The sequence below is a fragment of the Perca fluviatilis genome, chromosome 3, assembly GCF_010015445.1.
Source record: "Perca fluviatilis chromosome 3, GENO_Pfluv_1.0, whole genome shotgun sequence".
NCBI classification, from domain to species: Eukaryota; Metazoa; Chordata; class Actinopteri; order Perciformes; family Percidae; genus Perca; species Perca fluviatilis.
The window spans coordinates 21,783,913-21,797,223 of record NC_053114.1 but is presented as its reverse complement, the minus strand read 5'-3'; the positions used below and the strand labels follow the sequence as shown (position 1 = coordinate 21,797,223).

Sequence of the window (13,311 nt, the reverse complement as noted above, 5' to 3'; positions counted from 1 at the left end):
TGCAAACTAGACTCAAGGACTGCGAATATACAAGCTGTTGAATGAAGAGTACCAGATGTAGAACAGAAAGGTCTGCAATTCTTAGACACATCACTTTCACCTTGCTCTTTGTCAACTTCTATCAGAAAATGTAATTTCTATACTCTTAAAAGACTATACAGTACACTTCAGAGTTTACATGAACTATGTTAGATGCCACGCTGATTAATTAGCTGTACTCAACAGCATGAGTATAATAATAATACCTCTGACAGCAAGGTTTCTATGTCTCAGGCACCCTGTTTGATAAGATGATTTTATTGAAAGAAAAATAACTAATATTTAATATGTCCACATATTAAAGCGAAAATGAGGGTGCTTGTCATTGCCTTCTGAAATGCTGCTAATGACAAAAACTTTTGTTTTAGTATTTTATGTAGTTTTTCATATAGTATATATATCACACAGCCACATATTTACAGTACATGACTGTACATGACAGACATCTAAAAACTACATTAAACACAATAACAGATATGAAGATGTAACAATTAAAATAAATTAAAATAACTAGTGAGAATAAATAAGATAATAATGTGGTTAGAGTTAACAAAAATACAATGTTTTCAGTCAGTCAATCATGTGAGATGGGAGATTCTCCATGTAGTTGATAAAAGGTTGCCATAATTTATAGAGAACAAGGTATCTTATTCCTTAGTGAGTAAGTAATCTTTTCCAGTGGTATGCAACTGAGAGCAACATTCCAACTGGCAATAGGACATCAAACTTCCATTTCGTTAAAATATTTTTTTTTAGCAATGGCCATTAGGATTCCTGTGAGCTAGATGGAATAACTATGTGTTAGAATTTGAGAGGTTGCCCAAAAGGCATTTCTCAGGATCCGATGGGAAGTAACTCCATGTATTGTGGATAACGTGTCACAGATCCCCTGCCAAAAGCCTTGTAGTTTACTATAATGTCAAGTATCATGAAGAAAAGTGCCCAAACTAGGCCACATCTAAAACAAAGGGATGAGAGACTGGGTTTAAACTTACAGTATGTAGCTTGGAAGGGGTGATATAAGTCTGATGCAAAAGAAAATTCGAACTGAATCAACGTATATCTTGAATTTAGTGTACACATTTGTATTGTGAAAAATGTGATGACTTTTGATGAGTTCCTGAACTTGTCCAGAACTGAACTATGCTAAGACTCCAGGGTGAAAATAATGGAAAAAACTTTATGAGCCCTTTAACCCCCAATTCCATGAGACCTGCTAATGATCTTACATTCCAGAAGAGTAACAACTGCATCAGAGAACACAACTGGAGATCTTAATCTAGAACCAAAGAAACTGACATTTTGCATTTAAAGGAAAATGTTGATTATACACATGCCTGATGATTTTAACATTTATTTATTTAATAGTCTGTATTCCTTGTAGTTAAATACATTTTTCATTTATAAATAACTTGATTTTAGTTTGAAGTATATTATGCCACTGTGCACCAAGTTATGGACTTGTAGCACACCTTCGGATTAAGAGATCAATCAACTTGGGGCCTTTCTCATTTCCCAAATTTGTACCGCCTCAACTCCTCGATCCTCAGATATGTGAGCTGGAAATCATTCTCAGCGCCCCATGTTGAAGGACTTCCCAATTCCTAAAATGCACATCAAGGAGGCTCCTTGGAGGAGTTATAATCGAGGATACACCTGTGGCATGTAAACAAAGAGGTGTGACAGAGCGAGAGGAGGAGAGAGCGGAAAAAGGGGAGAAATAGACAATATCCACGGGTCTGTGGTTAATCTAACGTTACGGATCGGGCTGGTCGGATCATACAAATTAACATTCTGATTAATAGCGGGTGGTTGAAATAATACACAAGGAAAATATTATTAACATTCTCTAAAATGTGAACATAGCAGAGGTGCTGTCAGACAGACAGCTTCATTTGAAAGTGACATTACTGCGCGCATTGGAAATGTTTACAATGAGCCTTTCTAATCATTAAAGTACATCGTTATAGAAAACACACTCATACATTAATACAATACATCATTTAAAAAGCAACAGAGCCTGCAGGGACTCCCGAGGGCCAGTTACCTCTCCATGCGGGTCTCTAAATCGGAGAAAATAATTCATTCAGGTGAGTGCAGGGTGGATGATTTCAGCTTACAGGCAGATTCGGGTGAAGAGCTGATCCACGCATTAATAATAGTTAATAGCATTTGTGGGTGTTCGTGTGTATATAATATACTGTAGCCTATATATTTGTATAGTTCTTTTTATACAAACATTTGTAGTGTTTACACTAAAATAGCCTATAAAGGCTATACTGTGTGTATATATATATATATATATATATATATATTAAATACAACAAATAAAAATGTATGACCCTTCTACATTCTTATCACATTTTGCCACGTTGTGAATTGAATTCAAAGTAAATATAGACATTGTCATGAACACTTCAGCTCTTCTGACAGAGAACATGGGAATGCACAAACTGAGAATAGGGAAAGGGCTTTGCTCTATTGGTTTTTCTCTCTTAGGAGAGTGGTGCCCCGAACTTGTTCTTTTTAATAATGGACAACTGTTGCTGATAGCCAAAGCAGAGTGCAGGCATTCTACGATAAATTATATATAAATTGATTAACTGACCATTTACGCTACACATAACACCATTAAATACAAGTACTTGTTAGGAAAAGCTCTGCTCAATAGTAGAAAAACTGTTTGTAATAGTCACAGACAGGATTTTACAACTGTGAAAAATTACAGTAGTCACAGGGGCTACTATTTAATCTTTTTACCTAAAAAGTATAAACATGGCGTCCCCGTACCAGGAATATGTGCTTACTTGATCGGTCAACTCAGCTCTATGGTGTTGCATTGCATTAAAAGTTCAATCACTTTTAAAAAAAAATGCAGGACAACCCTGAGAGGGCTGCGATTTTTCACAGGGGGGTCAAGTCTGTCTAAAAGCGGCCTTTATCTTCTTATTTTTTGTCCACAGCCAGCTATTAAAATCATACCAATCTGTTATTGTCAATAGGGAGTTGGGTTGGGAACCGGAGGGTTACTGGTTCAAGTCCCCATACGGACCAAAGTATGGTGGTGGACTGGTAGCTGGAGAGGTGCCAGTTCACCTCCTGGGCACTGCCAAGGTGCTCTTGAGCAAGGCACCGAGACCCCAACTGCTCGGGGTGCCTTTCCATGGGCAGCCCTCTCACTCTGACATCTCTCCATTAGTGCACGTATACTAGTATAGGTACTGAGCATGTATGTGTAATTCCGGCCTGTGTGTAATGTGTATAATAATAACAACAGATGAGCATTACAGATGCACCATGGGCATTCAGTGCTTCGCTAGACGAACTGACCGATCACCGGTCAGTGTGCATCGGATCAGGGGACACCTTAGTCTCGCTTACGTGCTTCCATCTGGTGTGAATTTGCAGCACTACAGCAACAACAGCACACACAGTCATTATCTGCACAAACACGATAGCTTGTACTAACTACAAATACTGTTTGTAGATTTTGGGGGTTCGGCCGAATACCAAATCCACTGGTTAAGATTCTGCCGAATCCGAAACCGAATACCGAATCCTACTCCCATACTCAGTCCATTAACACAGTAAACACATTAATGAAGTAAACAACGTCCACAGCCTCTAAAATCATTAAATGTAACAACTTAATGTTGAATTCACACACTCTTTTCCCATCGTAGGAAAGCACATCGATGAGTGACAATTTTGTTTGGCAAATTTTCGCTAACCAGTGTATGATGAAGGCATGTTGGGTGGGTGAAATTAAAGAGCTAATGTTAGCTAATGAGCAGCAGCTGGTCGTTCGGTCGCTCCGCTCCCACTGTAGGGAGACTCATTTGCCGAGAGAACGTCTGACAGCCCGGGAGAGGCACTGTCTGGTTAAGTTAAGTTTTTAGCTGTGACTGTCCTTCCTTTGCCGTACCTGGGGTTGCTGCATGTTGGCTGCGGTCTGTGGATTCCTTCATGCGCGGTTCGTATTCTTTTGGATGTTTCATGCGCAGGTGTTTTGGCAGCGGAAATGTTGTGTATTGTTTGGTGTCCTTGCAGCCGCGGGACAGATAGGCATTGCGGGTTGGGTGTGTGGCTCGGCTTGGGTCGCCTTCTTTTGGCTAGGAGTGCTGCCGGGCGGTGCTTTTTCTGCTCACAAGTTCCATTTTCACTTTCTCACAGCCTACTGCATTAAACGGTCCACCTACATTACGTTAACCAGCGTAACGCAGTGCAAGCGTAGGGTTCGGTGACGAACCCCGTCAAAAAGCCCAATATTTGGCCGAATCCGAACCCAAATTCGGTGCATCCCAAGTTCAGTTATCATGGGACAATATGATGCATCACTCCCTGTAGTGTCCTACCCGGACTCTGATCTCCTCAGTCGACGACATGGCACCATGCCCAGATATTGTCTGATTATTTCTGGAAACATTACATCAAATCCCTCCTACCATCACTTCGAACACGGCACAAATGGCAACAGGACAAACCGGATCTGCAATTAAACTCCCTTGTGATGATTGCTGACTCCCAGCTACCAAGAGCCCAAGCAAAGATGGCCACATCAGGACAGCTGAAGTTGCTCTGACAGAAAAGCCCTATGCCAGACTAGTAGCTCATCTGATCTCACTTTACTGGCCTACCTGTAGACAGTTCATTTTTGTTTGGTCTGTTATCACATTTCTCACTAGAAACTTTTAATTAACTTTTTTATAATTTTATTTGTAAAGCTCAGTGATGTTGAAACAAATTCTGAAATTCTTTTGAATACTGTCTGTTTCAAATACGCAAGAGCGATTGGGAGAAAACAAACTGATACAATATTTAGCAAATCAGTGCATTATGTAACTGATACAAGGCTTACAAGTAGCACAACAAAGCCCTTCCCTTTGAGAATCAGTTAGACCCAGTGATGGAGTGTAATCAGGCTTGAGTGTACTCAAGATGTTGCTACAATTAATTTTTGGTTAATTGCATCTTTGCAACCCAAACACAACTGTGAAATAGCTTGCAGCAAGGAACAACTCATTGAACACAAGATCTGGATGGTTACTGTCATGACTACATACAAAATAGACAAGGTTCACTATTTACCCTGCTGAACAGGCACACTATCTTTTTTTTATTTTGTCTGCATGTGCTGGAGGCAGTGCTGGCACAGACCATGATGATTTGGCAAACAACATTTGTGTAAAAGTGCAAATGTTTTTTCAACGCAAGTTTTGAGGGCTCTTCTTTTCACAGCAACTGCTTTTTGAACACTACTGAAGGCAGCCATCACACCTCAACCCATCACTTCTGGACAAGGTTTTTTTTAAATTTGCTGCATTCAGACTCAACAAGCAAAATAAATTGAAAAGAATAGCATCAAAATCTTGAAGCTGGATTACAATTGTGATCTGGTTACCAGTGTCTGCAAATTTTGTCTTAAATCAATGAAGATGGATTTGGTGCCCTTAAAGAGCTCCCTTGACCAAGAGATTTAAAATTGTTCATGTAGATACTACTACAATGATTACATTCAAGTTACAAACACTAATCTCTCAGTGTTTCAAGTGATGTGGGAAATTGTTTTAAACAAGTTTTGAGAGATTCTTACTCATATTTTCACACCTAACACGTGCACGTATTGAAAGACCATCTGTTTGACAGCTAAAAACCAGACTCCTGTGTTGCATTTTATTGTGTTTAATTAACAGAAACACTGTCAATACCTCAGACATTTTATCTGGGGATTTTATCTGTGGGACTAATTAGCATCTTTTGTTTGTTATTATTTAGGTGGGGGACTTATGTATTTCTAACTGTGGTTGATGAAGAGTGTCAAACGTGGGTAAAACAGTTAGCTTTGTTTGCGTTGTTGAGCTCTGTAAGAAGCATCAGGCTGGTCGAAAATGTCAGTGATTTTGTACAGCTGCATTGAAAATGATGATGCGAACAATGTTATCATACTCATGCTAAAATTTGTGTTTCATAATTGTGTCAATAATTTTCATAATTGACAGGACGCTAGTATTTTTTTAGAAGGTAGCTGAATATGTGAGGGTGTGAACTGATTTCACTCTTGGTGAAATTTCATTAGCCCCCCAGGTCTAAAAAACACAAAAAAGTCAACTACCATGTTCACCACCATAGTTTAGCGTGCTAGCATGCTAATTGCTAATGAGCATTAAACACAAAGTACAGCTGAGGGTGATGAGAATGTCATTCGTTTTGCAGGTATTCGTTCATATACTAAAGTATTGGACCATGGACGTGAATGTGTACTTTTCATGGCAATCCAAAATCGCAAAATGTAAATAGATAAGTGAAAACTTTGACCTGGTAGAACAGGTCAACAGCTCAACAGCTATGGATTGCCATGACATTTTACGGAGACATCAGACTTTGGTGAACTGACTTTACATCTAGCGCCACCAAAGTCTAATGTCTCTGTAAAATGTAATGACAATCCATAGCTCTTGAGATATTTCAGTCTGGATCAAAGTGGTGGATACCCTTACCAACCAACCGGCATTGCCATGAGCAGGCCCGTGATCCACTGATCGCTCTGTAAATCTTTGCACACCAATAATGGCTCTTGCAACATATGGCAATCTGACAATGGCTTTGTAGACATTAGTTTGTTTTCAGACCAACTTACTGAGAGGTGGAATCATGAAAGGCTTAATAAAAAATCTCTATTTTATTTCCCAGTAAACTTTGAAGAAATGTTCCTGAAAGGAACCAGTCACAACTTTTTGACAGAAATTTTGCATCTGTTCTGTCATTGTCTTTGAATTGATCCTGGGACTTAGAACTTCAAAAATTGGTTGCCGATAAAAGGATCCAGCAAGCTGTTGTGTTGAAGAGGATGTCACAGCAGTTTACGACGATAAGCTAAGAATCACGCCTTCGCCAAGGTGGTACTGTCTGCAGTGGAAGGAAAAGTACTCACACGGAGACTAAGTGGAGTCGAGTCGAGCCAAACAATACAGTGGAAATGAGCACCCCAGAGAAGGGAGTAAACTGATAATGAGCCACATATCAAGTGTTGTGCCTAATTTTCACTCTTCATCACTGCTTGTGACGGCACTAACAAGTTTATACAACGCCTCAGATTTAAAACACAGCAAAGCAAGTGTAAGGAATAGTTTCTGCTTCAACTAAAAATGTAACTTCCGAAGTAAAAAGGAAAAATAAGAATCGAAGATAAGAAAACAGAAAGAAAACACACTAAATCAGTATAATTTTCACCATGAAAATTCAAATGATGATAACTGACTATGTTTACCTGTTGCGTTTACAATTATTACTGATGTAAACAACTATTTCACAGTGTCAGAAAACATTAAGTAAATTAAATTTACTTGTCATCTAATAGTAGTCCATGTCTCAAAATACCAGTAGGTCAAATTGGGAGGGGCAGCAGGACCAATCCTCCAGTAGTGTATTGTGTAATGTTGTATATAAAGTGTCTAAAATCAATGTTTTTTTTGTGAAGGTGCTTTCTCCTTGTGATGACCAACAGAGAATTGTCACACAGCGCTACCTCATCACTCAATGAAGTGTTTTAGCACCTTTCAGCTGTTTTCCGGCTGTAACTTGACCGTTTTGGTTTACTCACCACTCTCATCAACCTCCTTCCAGACACAGCAGGCCAGACCTGGAATTATGTCAAACTCCAAATGAATGATAATGTTGCTCCGTAACTGCTGGATGTGTAAACAAGCAACGGTTTGCTAAGAAGTTGACCATATCAACCTAAAAGGGGATGCTAAGTTAATGTTGTGTTCATAGCTTGTTTTTGCTGCCCTCAGTTATTGGAGGTTTAAGGAACCAATTTGTGCAAAGTTAAATTTACAATTGTGCAACATAGATGTTCATCCATATGATAATAATGAAGTAAAATCTCAAAGTCCTTGATTGATGAGGACATATACATGATTCTACAAAAGGATCAATCAGTGAATCACTGACTATTGATTGGCTATTAAATCGGGGAAAACCAAACATTGAGTATGTAAGGACAGGAGGAACAGGTCACAAGCTAATGATGCTGAAGACGATTATTAAAATATACAGTTAGCAGATAAAGGGTGGAAAAAAAAAAGATCTGCGAAAGATATTGGGTGAAATGTGTAAAACAGAGGGTAAGTTACACTCACTGAAGTACTTTCTTTCAAAAGATTATTAATGATTAAATAATCTCTGCTGATCTGTCGGTCGATCGGTTTCATAGTTACAGTAAATCATGTGCAGCAGATAAACAATTTCATAGTGTTCAACCTCATCATTCTCCCGTAGGTAAAAATTCACAGAACCACAAGGACGTACAAAGAAGCACATTTAAGACGCAGATGGCAAAAACACACAGAGAGAAAGACATATACACAATAAATGTCAACGAGGCAGATCAGGCGCTCTCAAATGGTTATGATATAGATTTATGTGTTCTGACATCCCACAGATGGTGTGAATTAGTGAGGGAGAGGGTGCCAGCACGAGGTCAAGAGAGATGACCTGGCCTTCAGCCTGCCACTTGGGAAACCAAAGCAACAGACATGTGAAGCTGCTGCTGCTGCAGTGCAACAACCCAGAGGCTGCTGCAGCAGCTGTTATTGAAGCTACAGAAGAGAAAGTGCTCCCGTAAACTGCCCTAATCTCATCATCCTGAGAGATAAACAGCACTGAAAGGAGCCACAGCAGCACTAACGTGCAAAAAAGCAGGCTGGGTGATAGAAAAGCTACATTGATTTTGAGAAAGAGTAGAGAAAAACTGTTTTAAATATAAAGACACGCAAACCAGACCAAATGGGTTTCTAAATGTGTAATGATTGATTTTTGTGCATTGCCTGTAGATGATTTTGCATTTGAGACTAGTTTTCTATTAGCTGATACTTACTGGTAGTATGGTAATATTATTCAAAGGTAAAGAGTGAGGGGCTTCAGCTTTGCGAGCAGTCATTTCTCTTCGAGGCAGCAGTTTCTGTGTACCTTGAAGAACACGCTAAAAGCTAACGAGAGATACTTAATGTTCTGTGAACTAACAAGACGCATAGAGAATTAGCAGATTGCCTGAGGAGACATTTGCCACGTTTGACAGAATGAGGGATGGAAATATACATGTAGACTTAAAGTGGAGCGAGAGCTGCAAAAAAAGAGAAAGAAATTGTATAATGCACATACAGTAAATATATAGACAACTAGAAGGGCTCACCTGATTGATGTGTTTCAGTTTGTCAATGATCTGATTTATTACAGGGTCTGCTCCCTTCACTTTCACTTCAGGGTTGGCACTCTGAGCCTTGATCCCGTTGCCGACCACACGGAGAGTGTAGCTGTGAACGAGGTACAAAAGACAGAGGGGTCTGTAAGTATTTTCATATATTCATCAGTCATGTTAAAGCATAACATGATAAATACTAGTGGTGGAAAGTAACTAAGTACATTTACTAAAGAGTATTTTGCTTCATACTACTTCTACTCTTCAAATATTATACTTAATATTAATATTTAATATTGTGTGTACTTTTACTTTAGTAGTATTTTAGTACTTTTTATTTTAGCATGCTTTTAAAAAGGAGGATTTTTCCTTGTAGAAGAGTATTTTTACACTGTATTATTGGTACTTCTTCCACCACTGCGAAATACACCGGCGATATGTTGGAAAAAGCTAATTTGACATTGAATGAAATCCAATCTATAATCTCTTCTTTTCTTGCGGAGCAATACTAAAAGATGATAACTATTCTGATCTCACACAACGGTGATGGCATAATTCATCTGTAGGCATCACCTGCGGTTAAAGTGGGATTTGTGATGTGGGCGAAACATGATGTACCACATGAGCAGCCATGTGTCTCTGCTGCGGTGCTGCAAGGCAAAACCTTACATGTACTGCATACAGTACATGTATGGGTTTATTAAAAACTATATAACAATAATAAACCATACTGAGTACAGGATACTAAACTGTTCATTTATGATTTGTGCCTTAATGTTTCAATATGCGGCATTCTAAGGCAGCCCATTGTTGTTATAGCTTGGTAATAGGCTTCAGTTCCCCTCAAGGACTCTTCACTCTTTGGTTTGAATACAGTCTGTCAGCTGTAATGATTTTGACCATGGGGCCAGTGAGTGAGCACAATGCATTCACATCTCAATCTCTAGCATATCATTTAATCAAACTAGTAGATCAAGGTAAAGTCACTCATTGCTGAAAGACCTACTGAGCTCTGTGTGTGTGTGTGTGTGTGTGTGTGTGTGTGTGTGTGTGTGTGTGTGTGTGTGTGTGTGTGTGTGTGTGTGTGTGTGTGTGTGTGTGTGTGTGTGTGTGTGTGTGTGTGTGTGTGTGTGTGTGGACCTACGAGGTGCCAGCCCGATGTCTCTTTGAGTTTTAATAACTTGATAAGAGAATTAAAAATCAGTGGATTAAATAACTGGTGGGCGATTTTGTAGCAGCTAACACAAATTGGTGGCTTCAAGCAATACAAGGTCAGAAAGAAATATAAATTATGAATAAATGAAGTGCAGCAAGCATGGGTGTCTAATTTATTTAAAAGAAAAGGTGGGTGGCAGGTCAAATGTAGTCAGGATGTCTGAGATGTAATTTTGATGTTCATTTCCTGCAAATCGGAACTCCTAAATGTGATGAGTTTTAGAAAAATACAGCAGCCATTCATTGTCCTTTTTTACTTTTTATCAGCAGTTAATGTGTTATCGCTACTATTTTTCTCATTAGGCTCTTTCTTCTCTTTTATGTGTGGCCTCTGTCCTCTATGTTTTTGCTGTGGCTTCGGTCTTTCTTTTGGCAGACGCGTCAAAAGAAAAATTAAAGTGAACATTTAAAATCTGTCTACAGTAACAGTGCTTTGGTTATTTAGAGAGCGGATGCATTTGGTATGGTATGGCAGTTGTATTTTTAAAAATGCCTTTTTTGGCACATTTATACAAAGGTCTCTATACTGTAAAAAAGAAAATAATAACAATCTTTTAAGACATTCAAGTTTGCTCCGGCAGTCCAGGATCAGACATTTGTGCTGGGATTTGCTGCTGGCTGAATTTGAGTTGCTACAGGCACTAAGTTTGTGGTGTGTAAGAGAAAATGTTTTTCTAAGCCAAAGAGCGAAACAATTCCGACTGCAACCACTACACCAATACTGCCACACAAAGTCTGGGGATGTTCCTGGGAGTTTGGAGAGGAAAATGAATCATCACACTTTAAAGTTACATTAAGTAACTAGCTTTGCTCTGTTTCAAAGTTTTTGGTCTGTTGGTTTGAATGGTTTTTAGCTTTGCTTGGTTAGATTTTATAAATCTGTTTTATTGTATCAAATTTGTAATGTTTAATGTAAATGCAATGTGTGCAAGCACAAGTAATATTGAGACTCTTGCACTCGCTTTTTCAGGTTGGGCCATTTTAACATTCTGGCAAAGCAACTGCATTAAAACGTTGCCACTTTTATATTCTAATATTGATTAATGAGTGTTGTCCCTGATATATAAATAAATAAATAAAATACTATGACTAAAACTTTTTAAACTGAAGCATCATACTGTATATGACGTATATTAAACATGAGATCTGCCTTTGATCAAAAAACATGCTGGTGGGTTGACCTTTCTTCAACCAAAATTGAGCAATAATATCCCTCATAAATTAGAGAAAAAGTTTTGTTCATATAAAAAGCATTGTGGATATAAGAGATTTTAGAGTAACCAGGTTACCGCTGTGCATGTCAACAACTTCTTAGATTTTCTGCCATAACACGATTTCTCTGAATAATTTGGCTTCTTATGCGCATCGACCATAATGTAAGTGTAAAAGTGAAGGCCCTGTTTGCTTGCTGCAGCAGGCGCCTGCGGCTTGAGTATGATGTGTTGGGACTAAACTGCACCTGAACCGTGTATACTAGAGCTATGATCCTACTGCCTACAGCTCTGGTTAATCCCTGGACACACCTGCTGAGATGGAAATTGTATGTGCAAGAACTGGAAAGATGATAGTCCTGGTTGGGTCTGACGCTACTATAAATTGCTATGGGTATACCTGTTAAAAAAAAAAAAGAAGGTAAAAAAAAAAAAAAAAAAAATCAAATGGTAAAGGGAGGTTACTCTGTTACTTGTAGCCTTTAATAATCTCATTGGTTGCTTATAGTTATCATGAGACAAAATCTACCTCTCCATGACCTTTACTGCAGTTTTTCCTCCTTTCTGTACAGTGTGATTAATGGCAGATTGAGGAGATTACAACAGAGCCATCTGTGCCCAGTTACACCCAAGTCACACATCTGTATTAAAAAAACTGTCAGTTATTACCAAAAGCTGTTGTATATTGTGAGAACCACACACATGCATGAATTTGGTGCCGTTAAATGTGGAAGAACATATACAACATCAAAGCAATCTATTTCATTATGCCACTGGGATCCATAACCTGAAACACATAACATCTCTTGTAACATGCTGAAGGGCTGGCAATGCAACACAAAGACTCACTGGGAATTTCAATACCAGAAAAATAAAAGGTGTGCTCCTTAAAAGGTGTCAGAGATAAAAAAAAAAAAAAAAAACATGAATCATAGTAATCACATATTCTTCAGCGTGAGTAAAAAGCACACAGTAGCATCAAGCACAACCTACAAGAGGATATCAAACACCTGAGTGATTGCCTGTGTCTCTGTGGACCAGCAGCAGGATCCTATAATCCATATCCTTCCCCCCCAAAGGAATGCTTGGTTTGCATCTCATCTCTGCTCATGCCGCTGTTCAGCTCTAGATTGAATATTTCAATCATTTTGTTCTTGGCTCTTATTCCTATCTCATCCAACTATTTTGTCTGTAAGTGCAAAACCTTCACGTCTGGAACAAAGAAATTTGAGGCCTCTTTTGCCTTATTCCTTGACTTCAGGACAGAGTTAGATTGGTAAGTCAAAGTAATTTACTGTGATTCATAGCACAGGAGGAGCAGGGCTCTTCCTCAATCCAGTGTACTGTAACACTGTAGTGAATTTGATGCTTTCCATTTCTAATGTTTGTCTCGGTGTATTATCATATCTGTATCCCTTTGATTAGGGCTGTGACGAGGAATGGTTGTAAATTCAATATGACTTTGACTGCCGCACAGCGCACTTCAACTTACAGAAAACACATCCAAATAGACAAAATAATCGAATTATTGATTTGACAACACATTTGACAACACATGCAGCATAACAAAAATGCACAGCAAATATAGAACACACAACCAAATACAGAAATGCAAAATTAAGTTTCCAGGGGACACTAAAAACATGA

General features: G+C 38.7%; 1 protein-coding gene across 2 annotated transcripts in view; it reads right to left on the bottom strand.

Moving 5' to 3' along the window:
- gpc5a (glypican 5a) overlaps nt 1–13,311 on the bottom strand; it is a 151,992-nt gene that overhangs the window by 74,802 nt on the left and 63,879 nt on the right. For both annotated transcript variants that reach the window (XM_039794999.1, XM_039794998.1), the window contains exon 7: nt 9,233–9,353. In XM_039794999.1, the coding sequence (XP_039650933.1) occupies nt 9,233–9,353 (121 nt within the window). The remainder of the gene's footprint in view (nt 1–9,232; nt 9,354–13,311) is intronic.